Source organism: Pseudorasbora parva, chromosome 16 (genome assembly GCF_024679245.1).
Source record: "Pseudorasbora parva isolate DD20220531a chromosome 16, ASM2467924v1, whole genome shotgun sequence".
Lineage (NCBI taxonomy): Eukaryota > Metazoa > Chordata > Actinopteri > Cypriniformes > Gobionidae > Pseudorasbora > Pseudorasbora parva.
The window spans coordinates 10,020,482-10,039,886 of NC_090187.1; the positions used below are offsets into that span (position 1 = coordinate 10,020,482).

Sequence of the window (19,405 nt, forward strand, 5' to 3'; positions counted from 1 at the left end):
TCTGAACAGGTAGTTTTTTGCATCTTACCTCGATTTCACGCTGCATGTAAACACATTAACCTGCTTTCTGTCAGCTTATTGAAGTGCGCATGTGCGATAGGTGACAAAAACGCATAGCTTAGAGCAGACTCTTTTAAGACCCAGAAAATTGTAAAGATGTGTTCTCTTCTCATGCAGCAGAAGTAGAAGCTTAATTTCAGTCCAAACACGGCATCTGTAACTTCATGAGGGATAAGAGCCATAAATCTCCCGCTGATACGGTGCACGCTTTATTTAAAATCACAACTGATGTAACATTTGAAAAACTGGTTTATTAATAAAGTCATGTAAACACAGTTTACTTGCATTATCAGTTTACTGGTTTGCATGTAAACGGGGAAAACTGATTATTTCAATAAGCTGATTTTTTGAGTTATCAGCTTACTGGTGTGCATAAACGCACCCAGTCAGGTTATAGGCCTACGTTTTTTTTTTTCTGTAAGTAAGGAAGGCGGTCTGGCAGAAGCTAGTTATTTTTCTTTATAAAGTATTAAATATGGATATTTTCTCACAAACCCCAATCAATTTGCTTCAGAATGACTTTATTGGAGTACATTTATGATGGATGTACTTTTTTGAGCTTCAAACTCAATGGATCATGTTATTGCCATTACAAAGAAATTTCCAACTGTCAGGATATTTATTAATATAACTAGAGATTGTGTTCATCAGTAGGATGAGTAAACTACGCTGTAATTTTCAAGTGGACTACTCCTTTAAGTTTTAAAACACAAGTCACTGGGTTTCTTCCGTGGGCCCCGGGGTGTTCATCTGCTCTGTCGCTCGTCCTCCACTAGGGCTTCCGTTTGTTTTGACTACATGATGTTGTCTGTGTGAGTTGATTCACACAAATCCCGGTCTGGCGTCGCGACCAATCGCGCTGAGCCGGTGACGCTTCGGAGGGCCGTCCGTGAGCCTGCATTCATAAACGGATGTGATAAGTGTTGAATGTACTGTACAGAGACGAAACTTGGACCATGGCGGAAGAAGACGACACGAAAATCCGGATTTTGCAGAGCCTCCGAGGAAAGATATGTAAGTGCGACACGTTGCGAGTTGGATGTGTGTGAGGAAGAGTGTGTTTAGATGGCTTTGGGAGAGAAAGAAAAAGATCGGCACTGGGGAAAGAGGGGCGCGGTAGGAGCAACACACACACACACACACACACACACACACACACTCACTCAGAACTACTGGATGGGGCTCTGAGAATCCAGCGCTGTTTGTCATATTGTACGCACAGTTTGGATTTGTAGCCCACATGATTTTAGGTAATTTATTTTAAAACAATGTTTACCTCTTCAGTGACAGATAGAGCTATTTTTCCCCGTTATCTGCGAGTTAGCCATGGTGCTAACATGCTCCGTAGCCTGGTTCCCCCTCACAACCGCCGTTTTACTCATTATAATGTTAGTGCAGGAGTGAACTATTGTTTTTTATTTACTCGTTGTAACTAAATCAGTCTTTATTTCACCGCAGTTGACGGTTGTTTGATTCATTCTCACCCGGATTGAGGTTGTGAAATAGACGGTGGAATCCTCGCCGAAATTTGACAAATTCTGAGCTGGACGGAAGTTGTTGCAACGCTTTAAATTCGCTAACACTGCCACAGAATAGATAATTCTATTATTCACATTTTAAAAAAATGGTAAAAGCGTATATTATACGTTATAATATAAACTGTACCTCAATAGCCGTTAAGTGGTTTCAAATAACATATTACTCAGTACGCAGTTAATTTATTTCCCACATTTATTAAGGTAGTAGGCTACAATAAAACTGTCGTAACTTGGTATTAGGAGCTACTGTCACCCAAAAAATAAATTAAAATTACAGCTTTTTTTTAAACTGTCTTTGCAGAAGATATTCATGTATTATGATTTTACAGTTGTAACTATAGCTGGAGTACTTATGTTATAGTTCTTATGGTATTAGATATATTTACACTTTAAAAAGTGGGTATGATGCTTATAAATTATATTCATTTGTAAAATCCAGTGTAGTCCTGTTGATTTAGTTAAATAGAATGCAAGACGCATTACCAACTTTTTGGAGAATTTTTGGACATGATATCGTATCGTATAGTAATACCCTATTATTTTTGAAGCTCTGCCATGGTAATAAGTTATTCTTTGACTATAAGTTCAATTGTACATGAGTATCATCATCATATATTTCACAGTACAGTCTAAAAATGGTTTGTCAAGTAATAACTTTTGAATCGCATCTATAACATTTGAATGAACTAACTGGTAATTCAACTGCTTGATTTTAAAGTGTACTGTTAATATGATATCATTAGTCAAGTAAAATGTTGTGTCATGTAATAACATTTGAAATTAAAAACATTAATGTAATGTTACAAAACATTTTTAAAGTGTTTTGTGATATTACCATATAATACTCTAATTGGAAAATAGTACTTTATGTACTATTAGATAGTACTTATATACGAATATGACAGCTCAAATGAAAGATCGCCGTGAATTAAAATGACCCCTGAGATTTTGACATGTTAGGTGTGTTTTGAATAGACTGACGAGTGTATTTCGATTTAAAATTCATTTATTTAAAGTGATATGTTGTGTACACTGTCAGAATTATTGGTGATAATTTTTTACTGTCTCCCACCCCTCACCCACAAAAAAAAAAAAAAAAAAAATTGAACTGAAACCTTCTGTGTTGCAAGTGACTTCGTGGTAAATCATCACTCACTGGAAAGCTCCCTGAAAGCCTCATATCCAAACTATATTGCATAAATCATGTGAAGTAGAGGAGCTCTTTATTTTACTAAAGTATAAAATGAAAGATTGTAATGTAATGAAAAATGTCATGTGGTAACTTATGTTAAAATGTTTTATTTTCATCAGATATTTAAGTTGTTTAGTACCTTAAAACCTGTCTTGATACAGCTTTCAGCAATAGTCTTATGTACAGCCCTTCATGCCCATTTTTAAAACTGTGTGTGGATGCGTATGATCGTGTAAAAGACATCGCTTTTATCTTTCCACCTGGATGAGGGTAGGCTTTTCTGATTACAGTAACCACCCTGTAACCTGTGTTTGCCACTGTACTGAAACGGCTGTCTACAATGGGGGTGTTTTTGGTAGTTGGGACTTTTAGGGCATTTTGGAGACTTGGAAGTTCCAACCTTAGGTCAATTCCAATAATCAAGTAAAATGATATAAATACTAATACAACAATAATAGTGAATAACTAGTGAATAAATAGTTAATAACGGTTATGTGACAGTGAATGTAATTTGGAATTTCAGACGTGTGTAAAATCATACAATTTTGTTTCATATGATCTGACAGAAAATGTTAGTGCATTAAACTTAAAGATGCCTTCATGAAGAATTGGGAAAGTCCTTAGGGAAATTACAGAATACTGATTAATAATTGTTCTCTTGTTCGTAAATACTTTGGGAAGAAACCAGGTACTGTTTACTTTTACATTATCTAACCTGAATTTCCTATCATTTAAAAACACACTGAGTTAAATATATGTGTGGTTTGCTCCACTCCTATTTTTATAAAAGGATAAGGGCATTCATTTGTCTACTAGTGTTTTGTAGTTGGTTGACGACAACTGTTATTGGATAACTGTTATGTCTTTGCCTAATAATGGCTACTGCCCATTGGTCTGTGAGGTGAATGAATGCATGCAGCTCAATGGCTTTTTCATTCACAAAAGCACACCACGGTTTCAGAATGACTTTTATGAGTATTTCTGTACGTAGGCCAACGTGTGCCGTGCGTCACACTGCAGTGATAGCTTTGTCCATGTAAGTGTCTTTATTGGGGACTTATATCAAAACCAAGCATAAGAAAAACATTTAGTTACGGCCTCAACAACAAAAATAAACCATTCTGTGCATGCAGCATTTAAAATCTGTTTGATTTAATTCCTGCAATAATATTAATCTGCTAAAGTCACTGAAATCCCTTAGCTTAACCCAAAATCGGGTATTAATTTGGATTTGGGCCACAAGTTTCCTGTGTACATAGTCAAAAATATGATGATGACTAATATACCAAGACTAAGTGGTATAGTTCATATAGGTTCTACAGAGAAATTAGCATATAAAGATTTGAATAGTTGCCCTGAAGCGGCATACTTGATTTACACTGTAAGAAAAAAATTGGATAATGTCATGAAGAAAATCTCTAAAACAACTAAATGCTAAAAACTTACAATACAGGTAAAAACGTGTGAAAAAGCGATAATTCCTTCATGTTAACAGTAAATTGGACCCTATTTTATGGATTGTTCTTAGAGTGTAGTAACTCACAACGGTTGGCCACCGCTTTTATTTTTTTAATAATGCTTTTTTAAATTGAATATTAGTTTATAAGTTGATGGGAATCACTATATAAAAGCGTGGTTTAATTCCTTTAATATCATCATTAATAGGATATTTCATTACAATACAGATAGCAACAATACTAAAGCCCAGGACACACCAAGCCGGGGCCGAAGAACTAGCGGCGGATAAAGCTGACTGTGTTGTCGCCTCTTGTTGGCTGCATCTCGAACCATAGACTTTTAAAAAATATGGACGTAGTGTCCTTGATGTCACCCATAGGATTCTGAAGCACAGTTTTGAAGCGTAAAGTAGAGACGAGCTGGCCGTTGCCATCTTGGCAACTCGTCACGTCACTCCCAGATAACAGAAAATGGGCAAAGAGACAGGACGTGGGCGGAGCTGAGATGACTAGCAGACAGCAGATAAATGGCTATCCACCTGTCAATCAAAGTGGCCATGCCCTTAATTATGCAGAACTTTAAGGCTTTATATAATGTAAATGAACAAGTTATAAAACAATTCACCCTCTCTCAGTCGTCATGAAGGGCAAACTTAGCCGTATAGACCAAAACCACAATTTGTACCAGGCTGTAAACATGTTTTTTTCTGCTGTAAAGTTGGGCATTTTAACATCGAGCTCAATGAGATTCTTCAAGAGCCAGTCCCTAGTGGCCAGTCGAGAAATTGCAGTTTAATTCACTTCCGTATTGGCTACTACAGAAACTGGGGGAAGTTGCCGCTTGGCTAGAACACACCAAAAGGACTAAGGCCCAATTCCAATTCTATTTTATACCCCTTCACCTTTCCCTACCCCTACACCTACCTGTTCCCCATGCCCCTTAAAACAGAGTGCCAAGGCGTAAGGGTGAAAATATTCCCCTCAGAAATGGGATACCACTACTATACAAGTCATCATACCCTGTTTTTATTTTTTATGTTTATTTTTTTGTAACATTTAACATTTAACTAAGCTATATCTAACAGAAACCAGGCACAAGTACGCTTAACAAATTACTCACTCGCTGCTTAGCTTTGCGTTGGATGTGGACTTAATAAAAAGTTGCTTGTTTTTAGTTAAAAAACGGTTGAGCCTTCGAGTTTCCTAAGACGATACAGAATGATACAGAACACAAGACTGGTGAAGCCGCTTTTCCATCGGGCCAAACTTTTCTCTTTTGTTTATTACCTAGGGCTGCAACAAACAATTATTTTGATAATCGATTATTGTCATCGCTGTTGACAATCAGTAAGTTTTGAACATTTATTCAATTAGTTAAAGCATTGAGGTATACATATTCTAACTATAATATAAAAATCACTTTAGCTTTTTGAAATGTTTGTTTTAATGAACTTTGAGCCAACCAAACAGGTCATTCTCTTTAAGTTCTCAGATTTCTGTCCAACTCAAATCATTATCACACACAAATACTTTCTAAGCATTGTTTAAATATTCTGTTTTCTTCCAGCTGAAAAAACCCCAACAAAAAACAGCTGCAATTCGTCTGATGAAAAGTGATCAATAATAGGTGCTGCTTTTCTTAGAACTGAAACAGAAAAATGGGACATTTACTTCAGGACACAAACCTTTTTACATGACATTTGAGCTGACAGATTCTCATTCACCTTTTAATTAACAGTATGAAACAGTAACTGACATGTATGATCCTATCTCATTTTGTAAGTCGTCATGCATATGGAACAAAATACAGGCAAGTGATAAGACTATAATACCTCATAGTGTTACAGTGGACTCCTAAGCTCGATCAAACTTTATTCTATCCAAAATGAATCACATTACTGTAATTATTATTTTTACTTTAATCATTATTATTACTATTATTAGTAGTATTGCATTCTCTAATAAAGACATTTTCCGCTGATTAGTTAGCTTCAGCTGGAGAACTCTCCTCTCACCGGCTCCTCTTGTGCTGGAATGTTGCTGGGATGGGAAGTTTAAGTGCTCCAACATGCACGTTGTGTTTCTGTTAAAAGCAAGTTTCCCCTTGCATGTATTGCACACGACAACATTCTTGGTTCAAAGTTTTGTTAAACTTTCCCACACTTTGCTAGATCGGAATTGTTTGCGCTGTTGTCTTCTACCTTAATAGCATTTGGAAGGGCTGCATTATACTCTTGCGCCACAGCACCGTAGTGGTCAAATTGCGATATTGCAGGCATATTATATCATTATATAATATATATATTATATTAATGTAATATCATTGCAGATATTACATTAAGTCACGTTAGATCAAACGACTACTCGACAACAGAGATATTCGTCAGTAATTTTTTATTGTCGACAATGTTGACTAATCATTTCAGCCCTTTTAATAACTGCTTCATTCCATGCTGATCCAAGAGCAATAAGACCACGTCCCCTATTTAGCGTGTTCTTGTGGGCGGAGGGTTAGTCAACAAACAGTTCTAGTGACGTCATTCCTGAAGGAAGTGCAGGGGTGTAGTCCAAACTGGCTGTTCGCTGTAGGCTTTGAAAGGGAACTTCTGTTAAATAAAATATCTCGCTTGGCATTGAACTTTGAGCTTTATAATTTTACAGGTATTATTTATGCTCTAACAGCAACATTTCACACTAACTAAAGTTTGAAAGATGGAATCGCGAAGAACAGGACCTTTAAATTCTCTTAAAATACCTTAGCATTGTTAAACTTTTTTGTGTTGTTGATCCATGAATCTTTCCATTGGAAAGTGTAATTGGTACCCTCACGGACTAAAAGACTGTTTTGCTCACTCTGATGTTATCTTTTTCTTTTCTTTCCGCTTCTTTTTGCACACAAACGGCCACATTTACATGTGGTCACCAGCCCCGGCCATCGGCAGGTGTGCGTGCACATATACAAACACCAGGAGGAAATGTTTTCATGTTGTGATGTGTTGGATAACTGTGAAGCATTCAGTAGTAAACTAATAACAGCCAACAAAGAGGAACTGAACTAAGGGCTGGCTCTATGAGGACCATCTTACAACATATGCTTACGACTTTATGCTGGCCACATTGTTCCTGTGTCAACCAATTCTGATGCTCTTATTAGAACATTTCAGTACTTGGCAGAACATAGTCCTGATATACTATAATATTTAAACCACCACAACCTTTTGTTTTCTACTAGTGGTTGTGTTTTCCTTCCTTGTTACCCTGCATTCCTGAAATGATTGTACTGAAATTCTATTGTTTTGTGGGTTTCTAGTTAATGTCTGTTCAATTTGAGGTCATCTGAATACTTGCGTAAAACAAAATGTTGTCATTTCCTATTAGAGAAAATAGACTAGAAATATTGATGACTCATCTTGTACTCATGGGCCTGTACAAAGTTTACTTCAATAATAAGCCTGATACTCTCTAGCAAAAGCATATAGCAAAACATGATTTTTTGAGCGGTGATGTGAAGTCTATCGGCTATTGGCGTATATTAGCTCTGTCTTGTTATGATATGTCTTATTTCAACTGTGCTCGTCAAGTGATTTTGTGGGGGTCTTTAAACGTAGCAAACAAGCTGAGGTTGGTGTTTAAAACTTGTGGCTCACACTCATTGACTCATAACCTTCTGACCGCTTACTTCATTCACTCTCAAACCTCATCCTTCTCTTGTGCCTTCATGCTTCTTTCACAATAACTATTTTGTTACAAATAGTTTTGAGCAATACATAAAAAAACTATCCATACAATCATACCAGTAAAAGCAGAACTATTACTTTCACACATAGCACACACAAACACACAGACAAACACAGCATATACATTCACCGGCCTCTTTATTAGCTACACCTGTTCACCTGCTTGTTAACCCAAATATCTAATCAGCCAGTAAGCATCTCAATGCATTTAGGCATGTAGACATCGGGTGCATCTCAATCAGCTCCTTGGTTCAGCAGTCAGGGCACTGATCAGGGAGTCGGCCATTTTAAGGGCTGTCTCAATCGCAGAATCCTTCCAGGGCACTGACACGTTCGCTCTCAAATGGAAGTTATGAAGCGTGAAACTTAAATCACGTAAGCCAACTCACTACACATAATGACACGTGATAGATGTTTTTAAAAATGCAAACCATTATTTTGTGATATTTCAGCATGCATACATTGTTAGACCGGTAATGAACATCTAGCTAACATTTATAGTTGATTTACTGCTGAAATGTTGCATCTATATTTAACAAGTAAAGTATTTATCATAATCTAGGCTTTTAAGTAATGTCAGAAAGATATCAGCTCTGCTGTAGTTCAAAAATACCAGTAGTACAATGAGGACGTTGTCGGAAATAGTCAACGGTGTCCCAATGTGTTATGAGCCAGCGTCCTTTACTGTCCTTTCCAGTGCCCGATTAGATAAACACCATATGATTCATGGGCTTGGGAGCTGATTAAGACTTCATGACGATCTGCTGAAGTTCAAATTGAGGAAGAAATGTGAAGTGACTTTGAACATGGCATAGTTGTTGGTGCCAGGCGGGCTGGTCTGAGTATTTCAGAAACTGCTGATCTCCTTGGATTTTTACACGCAACCATTCAGAGAATGGTCTAAAAAAGATAAAATATCCAGTGCAGCAGTTATGTGTGCAAAAATGCCTTGTTGATGCCATAGGTCAGAGAAAAATGGCCAGACTGGTTCGAGCTGATAGAAAGGCAACAGTAACTCTAATGGCCACTTGTTACAATCGAGCTATACAGAAGACCATCTCTCACATATTGAACCTTGGAGAAGTTGGGCTACAGCAGCAGAAGATACACCTGGTGCCACTCCTGTCAGCTAAGAACAGGAGGCTAAAATTTGTACAGGCTCACCAAAATTGGACAATAGAAGATTGGAAAAAATGTGTCTGCTTTGGTTAATCTCAAATTTTGTTGCAACATTCAGATTTGGCATAATTTGGCATAAACACCATGAAAGCATGGATTCATCCTCCCTTGTATCAACGGTTCAGGCTGCTGGTGGTGTAATGGTGTGTGGGATATTTTCTTGGCACACTTTGGGCCCCTTCGAGACAATCGAGCATCTTTTAAACCCCACAGCCTGAGTTTACCTGAGTATTGTTACACTGTATAAAAAATAAAAATAAAAATAAAAAAGTTACCTGGTTGCCTTAAACTTTTACGTTCATTGAAATTTGAGTTAATACAATGAATGAACATTTTTGAGAAGCAACAACCTTTATTCAAATATTATTAAAAGGTTTTGTAAGCATATTGGGTAATTCTGTGAGTTTTATTAGTTATGGATGGATGTGAACCATGCCAAATGGTGCTATTTTCATTATTTATCACATTTCTTTGTGGTTTATTAAACCAGTTTCCTTCATTGTATCAACTCAAATTTGTAATTTCAATAAACTCACAATTTGAAGGCACCCAGGTTTTTAAAGTTAAACCAACAAAAAGTTTTTACAGTATACTGATCACGTCTATCCATTTATGTCCACAATGTCTAGTGTGCATATATCACCTCACCTAAAGGATTATTAGGAGCACCTGTTCAATTTCTCATTAATGCAATTATCTAATCAACCAATCACAACGCAGTTTCTTCAATGCATTTAGGTGTGTGGTCCTGGTCAAGACAATCTCCTCAACCCCAAACTAAATGTCAGAATGGGAAAGAAAGGTGATTTAAGCAATTTTGAGGGTGACATGGTTGCTGGTGCCAGACAGGCCGGTCTGAGTATTTCACAATCTGCTCAGTTACTGGGATTTTCACGCACAAACATTTCTAGGATTTACAAAGAAAGGTGTGAAAAGGGAAAAACATCCAGTATGCGGCAGTCCTGTGGGCGAAAATGCCTTGTTGATGCTAGAGGTCAGAGGAGAATGGGCCGACTGATTCAAGCTGATAGAAGAGCAACTTTGTCTGAAATAACCACTCGTTACAACCGAGGTATGCAGCAAAGCATTTGTGAAGCCACAACATGCACAACCTTGAGGCGGATGGGCTACAACAGCAGAAGATCCCACCGGGTACCACTCATCTCCACTGCAAATAGGAAAATGAGGCTACAATTTGCACAAGCTCACCAAATTTGGACAGTTGAAGACCAAATAAATGTTGCCTGGTCTGATGAGTCTCAATTTCTGTTGAGGCATTCAGATGGTAGAGTCAGAATTTGGTGTAAACAGAATGAGAACATGGATCCATCATGCCTTGTTACTGCTGTGCAGGCTGGTGGTGGTGGTGTAATGGTGTGGGGGATGTTTTCTTTGCACTCTTTAGGCCCCTTAGTGCCAGTTTGACATTGTTTAAATGCCACGGCCTACTTGAGCATTGTTTCTGATATGACCACCATGTACTTATCATCTGATAGCTACTTCCAGCAGGATAATGCACCATGTCACAAAGCTTGAATCCTTTCAAAATGGTTTCTTGAACATGACAATGAGTTCACTGTACTAAAATGGCCCCCACAGTCACCAGATCTCAACCCAATAGAGCATCTTTGGGATGTGGTGGAACGGGAGCTTCGTGCCCTGGATGTGCATCCCACAAATCTCCATCAACTGCCAGATGATATCCTATCAATATGGGCCAACATTTCTAAAGAATGCTTTCAGCACCTTGTTGAATCAATGCCACATAGAATTAAGGCAGTTCTGAAGGCGAAAGAGGGCCAAACACAGTATTAGTATGGTATTCCTAAAAATTCTTTAGGTGTGTGTGTGTGTGTGTGTGTGTGTGTGTGTGTGTGTGTGTGTGTGTGTGTGTGTGTGTGTATTAGTTTTAGGGGTAGGTATGGATATTACTAAAGCCTCAATTCACATGAATATGATGCTTGTAGCACAATCTGATAGGTAGCATGATTTTACATCAATATTAAAAACTTTTTTTATATATATATTTACATAGTTTTAACTGTAGATTTATGGTAGGTATGGATATTAATAACAGTGTCTATTCACACTAAGTGCAAATAGTGTTCCTTGTTGGCATCTGCTATTTGCACTAACTCCACCTAACAATGCCTGAAGAAAACGGCCACAATTCAACATCCTCAGTGGCGCAATCCGTAAAGCGTATGGCTAATGGATCATTGTTTTGCCACGATCAACACGGCTTCGAATCTGCCTTTTGCAGAACTTGCGGTTCTCTCTTTTTTCTTCACAAATCGCATAAAGGCATTTATTTTCAATACAAATTAAGAAAATCTTCTAAGTGTGGAAATAAAGTGCCTAACAAAATGTTAAAAATAATTTATTGGGTAGGGTTGGGGATAGGTGTAGGGAGGGCTTTTAGTGTTTCTTTAAGGCTGCATCCATTTAATAATTTAAATACAAATATTTTCACTTAGTAAATATAATCTACAGCGGTTTGCACTTATATATATCATATCGCTAAGAAAATGTTATTTTCACTTAGTGTAAATAGCCACTGCCTATTAATAAACCCTCAAATCACATGAATATGATACTGGTAGTACAATCTGATGAGTAGCAATTTCTAATGTTTAATTGTGCTACCTACTGTTTTAATGGGACGTAGAAAAGTGACAAGGTAGGACAAATCGACAGAACACTGGAACTGGTGCACATAATAAAGTGGCAGATGAGTGTAGTTTGTTTATATATATATATATATATATATATATATATATATATATATATATATATATATATATATATATATATATGTGTTTCATATTTTCAGATGTGTCTGAGGTTGAGGGAAGGGCACTAAAGCTATGTTACTCGTAGTATTCAGTATGTGTACTATGCAGAGAATGTCAGTTTTGAATACATGAACATCCATAATGTAACACTTTGTTGTTGCATGATTTGTGTTGATTTTATTTTTTGTGAAAAAATTACCACAGAGTGACACGACATATGAAACTAGCACATATACTGGTTTGATGTCTTTTTGACATTGGACATAGGACAAAGATCAGTTATATAGAATACCAGTAATTTTTTCAAAATGTTGAACTGTTCAAAATAGTTTTTTTTCAGTTGATAGTATTCAAGAGAGCTGTGTAAACAAATGTATTTCTGAGATGGCCAATACTGAACACCACAGTAATGTTTATAATTAAGTAGCACATGCTCTTAAAAGTAGTCAGTATGCTGTCAAACAGACTAGTACTCGATTCCAGACAGCCCGTGTTTAGTTCTAAATTTAGCTTTTCTGCCTATTCAGTATTTTTCTAAGGAACTTCAGTTTGCGAAGTTAAATTATTATGAGCCTGGCTAAATTAGGGTCAAAGATGGGCTCAAAAACTAACCAACTCAGTGTTTCCTCTTCCGGTCTATCCACTGGGTCTGTGTTAGATTCTCTCAGTGATCGCGTCTCAGTGGGTCTCCAGGGCTGCTTGTGAGTGATTCAGGGGCAGGAGGGCTTAGCACAGAGCTCAAGAGTCGCTTTAGTTTCACAGTCAGTGGCACTGGGATTAGACATTAATAGCTCTTTAAAGAGCTGAAGCGGATTGACGCTGTCACCTCACACACCCTTAGCAGTTCACAGTGCTTACACAGCTAACACTAAACAGTCTCTGCTTTTACCACCAAACCCAGTGATGCAATCCTCTTCAAGAGTGAATGTGATATTAACTAACTGTTGCAATGTGACTCAAGGGATGATATTGTGTACTAAAATATTAATGAATATAGATTTAAACTATTTCAGTCAGTTGGCATCAGTGTATTTCTGCCTAAAATAACCCTAATGGGTGTCAAGTTGTTGTGTAAAGGTTTAATAATATAAAATTCTGAGAAAGTAATAATGTGATTTCTTTGTTAAATCAGTTTTGTGGCCATTAGTTTTTTGTTTTTTTTGTAAATATTTTGTCTTGTTTTTTGTTGTTGTTGTTTTATACATAACTTGGTTAAACTCGGATAAAATAGTGAAAATGGATGGTTCAATTTATTTTTTTTGTTTGTTTTTGTTTTCTTTTTTAGCATCCCAAAATACTCCAGAAATTATGGTTATGTTTTGTTTTTGTTGTTGTGTGTAGTTTTTCTGTTTGTGTGTGTTTGTGTGTGTTTGGGCTTTTGTCATGTCTTAGCTTGTTTTGGTTTTTATCCAAATACTCCAGAAATTAAAACTCACAATTGTGAAAATAACGAAAAAATGCAAATGGAATCTGTATATGTTTTTCCCTTTTTTTCGACATTGATTTTATAGGAAAGTCTATGTAATTCTGATCAATTTGCCGTAAAATGCCATAAATGCTATAAACCATAGAACTTGACACTCTTATTTTTAGCTAAAAGAAATATCAAGATCAGTATTTAATCCTGCAAGAGCCTAAGGAGGAACATTAATGATAGGCGGAGTTCTGCATTATTTTGCTGGTGTGATTTTAATCATATCCAAAATATTTCACAGAAATGTATCCGGTATGGTTGCATTTTTTTGACACAGTTTTTGTTCATGTTTGTGTATGTCTATGAATGTGCGCGAGTAAGAATGCATGTGTGTGTTCGCATGTAGTGAACTCCAGAGTTTAGCGTCTCCATGTGTGTGTGAAAGCCTTGTGTATGTTGTTTGTTCAGGCCTCACGGTTGCGGTTTGTGTTCGTTTCCGTTGCTAAGCATACAGTGCTACACATGTTCGCTTCTCTTCATCTCACCTGTGTGTACGTGTGTGAGAAGAGAGGGTTAACTCTAGGGCATCTGCTGCTATCACGGCTCCCTGCGGCAGTGTGCTGTTGGGAGTTTAGTTTCCTCTGAGTCTTTATCTGTGTCGACTGAGCATCATTATGAACTGCTCTGGGTTGTATTTGCTGTTGTTTTCTGAATGTGTGCGTGTGTGTGTGTGTGCGTGCCGGAAACCGAGGCTTTGTGCATTTAGTCTCTCCTCCCTAATGAGAATATAAGCAACTCTTGTAGAGTGAATTTTTTTTGGTCATCTGCACATTATGAAGTCATAGTTCAGCCCAAAATAAGAAAATGAATTATTATTATTTTTAAGACTTTTGATATGGATTTTGGTGTTATTTTCTTGACATTGGCCACCAATTTCTCTTTTTGCTAAAAATCTCATTATCACTATACTGCATTAATGATAATCATCTGTTTTTTTTCACTAAATCAGCGTAAATAACATTCAGTGCAACAGAAATTGTGTGTGTGCGTGTGTGCGTGTGTGTGTATATATATAAATTGCTACAAATTGGCCAACCACAAATGTATACATAAACTGTGTATGCATATTTTAAATAATTAGATTTTTATTTTATTTTAATTTACATTATGCTATTGAGAATATTTTTTAATTTTGTATTACAAAATTTAGAATTTGAGAGGAAATTGTTTTTTAAAAATTATTTAATATAGTAATTGCACAGTTAAAAATTAAAGACACCATAAAATCGACTGTATTATGTTTATGCAAAATATAATGTGTAGTTTTTCTTTACTTTGTGATTGAAATATGACATGCCTACCTTCTTAAAACATAAGGTTTGTCTCTACTGCTAGGAGCATGATTAACAACAGCTGAAGCGCAATAAACCATTTTATGAATGGCTTTATCAAAAAAAAAATTGCATATTTTGTGGTAATTTTCTTTTAAAACTGAAAGTGAACCGCAATAAAGAATCCAGAGTATCTGAAAAAATACATTTGAGATAAAAAGTTATAATGTCCTTGTTTTTTTTTTTTTTAAATTGTTCTTGCGTTCTCTAGCTGTGTCATCCCGGTTTGATGTGGTGTGGATCAGTTATGGCTCCATCTGCCCTGACACATTAATATGTGTGGTTGTGTATGTGCGTTTTTGAATTTGATCTTTTGAATCAGCGCTCTCCTGGAAGCCCCAGTGCACGCTGGGAGGAAGTTAATGCTTCTCGTCTATAACCACATCTTAGATGAGCTCCACGTACAGCAGCCACATCCTGCACCACCACGGCGTTTCTGCAAGTGTGTGCGCGTGTTAGTGGCCGTACATCGCTAACCCCACAACTGACAAATCTTGAAGTCAAATGCAATATTCAGATATATATTCACTTTAAAAGGATCAAGCGCAGAATGTCTTTTATATACATATAATGTGACAAATAGTGCCGGAGCACAGACACAGTGCCTTCTCACACACCTATTATTCTCCTCTCGGCAGGTGAAGCAAAGAATCTGGGTCCGAGCTCAGGGCCGAACCGTCTCCGCGACCTCTGCACCTTCTGTACAATCAGTTTGGACCAGGAGGAAGTATACCGCACAAAAGTCTGTGAGAAGAGTGTAAGGTGAGATGGTTAACATGCATATAAGCACGCAAACATCACATGCAAACTACGCGCTGATGTTTATGATATTTATCTTAAAAGTACAGCATTTCTCATATATGTGGTTTTCATGATGCTTGACAAAAATGCAGGCCTACATTTTTTTCCCCTGTCTGTTATGAACACAATTTGAGCGAGAGCAGAAAGGCTTTAATGTTGTTTCATTTCATCATCACAGTAGTCACTCAAAATACTATATATTACTATTATTATCAACTAGTTATTATAATCTAAAACTTGCCACTATGATGTTATACTGCAAAACATGGTTACCCCAATATTTACCCTAATTCGTACCCTTAAAGGGATAGTTCACACAATTTTTAAATTCTATCATTATTTACTCACCCTCATGTCATTCTAAACCCTGTAGACTATGGTTAATCTTTAAAACACTTTATTAGAGAATATTTTTTTAAAATCTTTTTATGACACCTGAGAGGTTTCTATCCAGTCTAGATAACATCAAATGGGCTTAAAAGCATTATAAAATAAATCCATAAGAATCAAGCTCTTTAATCCAAGTCTTGTGAAGAGATAAAATCACTTTAAATTAGGGATGTGACGGTGAGGAAATTTTCCCACCGGTTAATTAGACAACACCGTTAATACCATTATCACCGGCGGGGGCTTTTAAATCTCTAATTCTAAACTGAAAGTAAAGTAAAATGCGCACTGCTGCTCGGGCATTCATAACGGAGCGGAGCAAGGCGAGTGTTTTCAATGAATTCCAATAGAGGGTGAGCTTCCATAGAAATGAACTGAAAACACACCAGACTAGACAAGCAGCGTGAATGATACATTTTACTTTCGGTTTAGAATTAGCGCCAATTCAGGGGCGGGTTGCTTGGATGGTGGGTTCATTAGCCCTCATTAGCCATATATATAAACACCAAATTGATCAATATCTTTGTAAAATGGCACAGCATTTTAAATATCTGAACTTACACTCTTAACAATCAAGCATTAGACTATGTTACAATAATATGATAATCATGCACTATTTAATGATACTAAACTACAACTGTTGGTAACCATGTATGAATGCATATTTGTCATTTAACTGAACTTTGGACTGGTGGTGGTGTTTGAGATGTTGGTGTTTCTGTAAAAAAAAAATAGATAATAGTAATATTAATAAATTTGATTGAAGTTGGATTGATGAGCTGCTGGATTAATGAATATTAGGGTGCGTTTCACACTTGTAGTTCGGTTAGTTTGGTTAGTTTGGTCCGGACCTGGTCCGCTTAGCGTTCACACGGGCATTTTTAACAGCGAACCTAGTTACCGAACCAAAGACACAGGGAGACGCTCACAACCTGATTGGTCGGCTTATATGACGTAGGAGCTCGTTTACCGAACATTCAAAACAATGCTGTGTGCGGATTACACGCGCGGGCATTTTATGCGTGTACATATGGCATTATTTTTTACCGGAGAACTCATGAAGAGCTCATGAAATGTTCAAAACAACGCTGTGTGCTGGATTAAACGCGATCATTTTATGTGTGTACATGTGGCATTATTTTTACCCGCTGAGAACTCATGAAGAGCTCATAAAATGTTCAAAACATTCAAAACAGCAGCAGGATTTCCTCCGTTGTGCAGAACAGAGACGGCCGTTCTGTTGTCTGTACCTGCTAATGATGGGCAACACAGGAACTTTGATGAGAAGAGCCAGGTATACTTTTTGTGTGTTTTTTCTAGCATTTTCGAAACATGCTCGTCTGACCAAATATTGATTAGGCACTTCCTCGTTGCTCCACGTTTGCACATTAACGTTAAAGTTACTCATTTTGGATACACCGATCTTTCCGCGTCGTCAAATCAGCTGCATTATGCGTCGCATCTTGTGACATTACGTCCGGGTCCGTTTACATGTCTTTGGTCCGTGTTGCGTTCATATATCAATCGAACCGCACCAGAGTTCGTTTGGAAGCGGACCGAGACCCATCTTTTTAGCGGTCTCGGTCCGCTTGTTTGGTGCGCACCAGGGTTTGGATGGCAGCGTTCACAAATGTTCAAATGAACCGCACTAACCGAGCAACCGCACCAGGGTTCGTTTTAATCGAACCAAACATGACAAGTGTGAACGCACCCTTAATCACGTTGACAGCTCGAACTGATTTGCTGAAATAAAAACGGGGACAAGAAAAGATGAGAGCCAGCCAATGAGATTGCCGTTTTTTTAATTTCTTACTCAGGGCTTTTTGAACTGGGGTCCTCCAGAAGGTTCTAAGGGGTCCCCAGAAAATTTCAGAGAATTAAAAGACAAAGCAATAATGGATAAAGTAAACCAAACATTTCTAAATGTTTCTCTCCTTCCTTGCAGTATACAAACTTTCCAGAATTGTATATGTTTGCTTTGCATGTTTCTAGTGAGCTTTTCTAGCCCTTTGCTTTTTGTTGGGGTTGTAAGGCAGTATTCTTAACACATTATGTATGCTGCTCAGATACATTTAAATTTATGAAAGTTGCTTATACAAATAATTTTTAATTTAAACTATTCTCTTTCAGGTTTATACATCCAACATTAAGTATATCCAATATATGTTTGGAAACAATATGTTGTATTTATAATGTCACATTTACTATTTAGCCTATCGTAACAGTTAAATGTTTCTTTTTATACATAAAAAATATGGATTATAGGAAGGGGGTCCCTCATAAAAGGTTAATCTTATTTGGGGGTCCTTGGCATCATAAAGTTTGAAAACCCCTGCGCTAACTAAACTAAATGATTTTGTTGCTATAAACAAAACTACGGTTGGGGGCGGTGCCGCGGTGGGCGAATGATTTAACCGGTGTTGTGCCTGAATACCGGTAACACAGACTATTGGACCAAGCTTACTTTAAATAAGAGTTTTTCTGGTGTTTGGTAATGTTAAAGAATATTTTTATGTCAATTATTACCACATGCACATTTTTAAAAAAGGTAAATCTTTATGCAGACGTTAAAAGGGTGATATTAATTCACCCCAAAAATGAAAATTCTGCTTCTTTCTTTCTTCTGTAGAGCACAAAAGATGATATTTGTTTGAAATGTTTTGCTCATACAATAAAAAAGGCAGTCTGAAGTTATTTTGGACCCTACTGACTTTCCCCGTATGGACAAAAACAGTTCCTTCAGAATATTTTCTTGTGTTCATCAGGATAAAGAAAAACATACAGGTTTGGAACAACTTGAATATCCCTTTAAGGTATTCTGAGTATTTTAGCAGATTGCTGGGATGTTCTGGGTGGTCAAAACCAAATTCTATGTTAGATTTGAGGGAGCATGAAAGGTGTGTGAATGTGTGCAGAGCTTCAATGCTTTAATTCAAATTTGGACATTACGAAAAACTTTTTATTATTATTCACTCATTCATTATACTCAAAGTAGACCTTTGACTCTTTTCCTGAGGGTTCATCTTGATATCGGACGTACATTGTGTTTGGCGATGTTACATTGTGTACATTTTCGGTTGCAAAAGCGTCTAGTCATTGAAAGAAGCACATTTTCTTTATCTCACACTCTTTCTGAAGGCTTTTCCTCTTGTGGTATTTCACAACTGTTTTTTCCCCTCTGTTCAAAGGCCTCTGTTGGCTGTGTCTAAGGAAGGGTGTCCACCTACGCGCTCCCTCACTTTTCTCTCTCACACTTGCTATCTAGCGCTCCTTGTCTTTCGTTCACACACTCGTTTGCAATCAGCCTCTCTTAGAGCATGAAGGTTTTTCTGCCAGTCTTTCTTCACATCTCCTAATTTTTCTTATATTATTAAACACTTTTTGGAGACCATTCGTGTGTGCCGCATCGCCACGTTTTCATCATTTTCAAGTGCTTTACCTGTAGCTGTGTTGG

The 19,405-nt window shown here is 37.1% G+C and overlaps 1 protein-coding gene across 1 annotated transcript in view; it reads left to right on the forward strand.

Moving 5' to 3' along the window:
- The first annotated feature begins 849 nt into the window (after positions 1 to 849).
- The window catches only part of rasa2 (RAS p21 protein activator 2), a 66,033-nt gene continuing 47,477 nt past the window's right edge, over positions 850 to 19,405 (forward strand). Inside the window, exons 1-2 of the mRNA XM_067419455.1 lie at positions 850 to 1,074; positions 15,402 to 15,525. Of these exons, the coding sequence (XP_067275556.1) occupies positions 1,017 to 1,074; positions 15,402 to 15,525 (182 nt within the window). The 5' untranslated portion in view covers positions 850 to 1,016. The remainder of the gene's footprint in view (positions 1,075 to 15,401; positions 15,526 to 19,405) is intronic.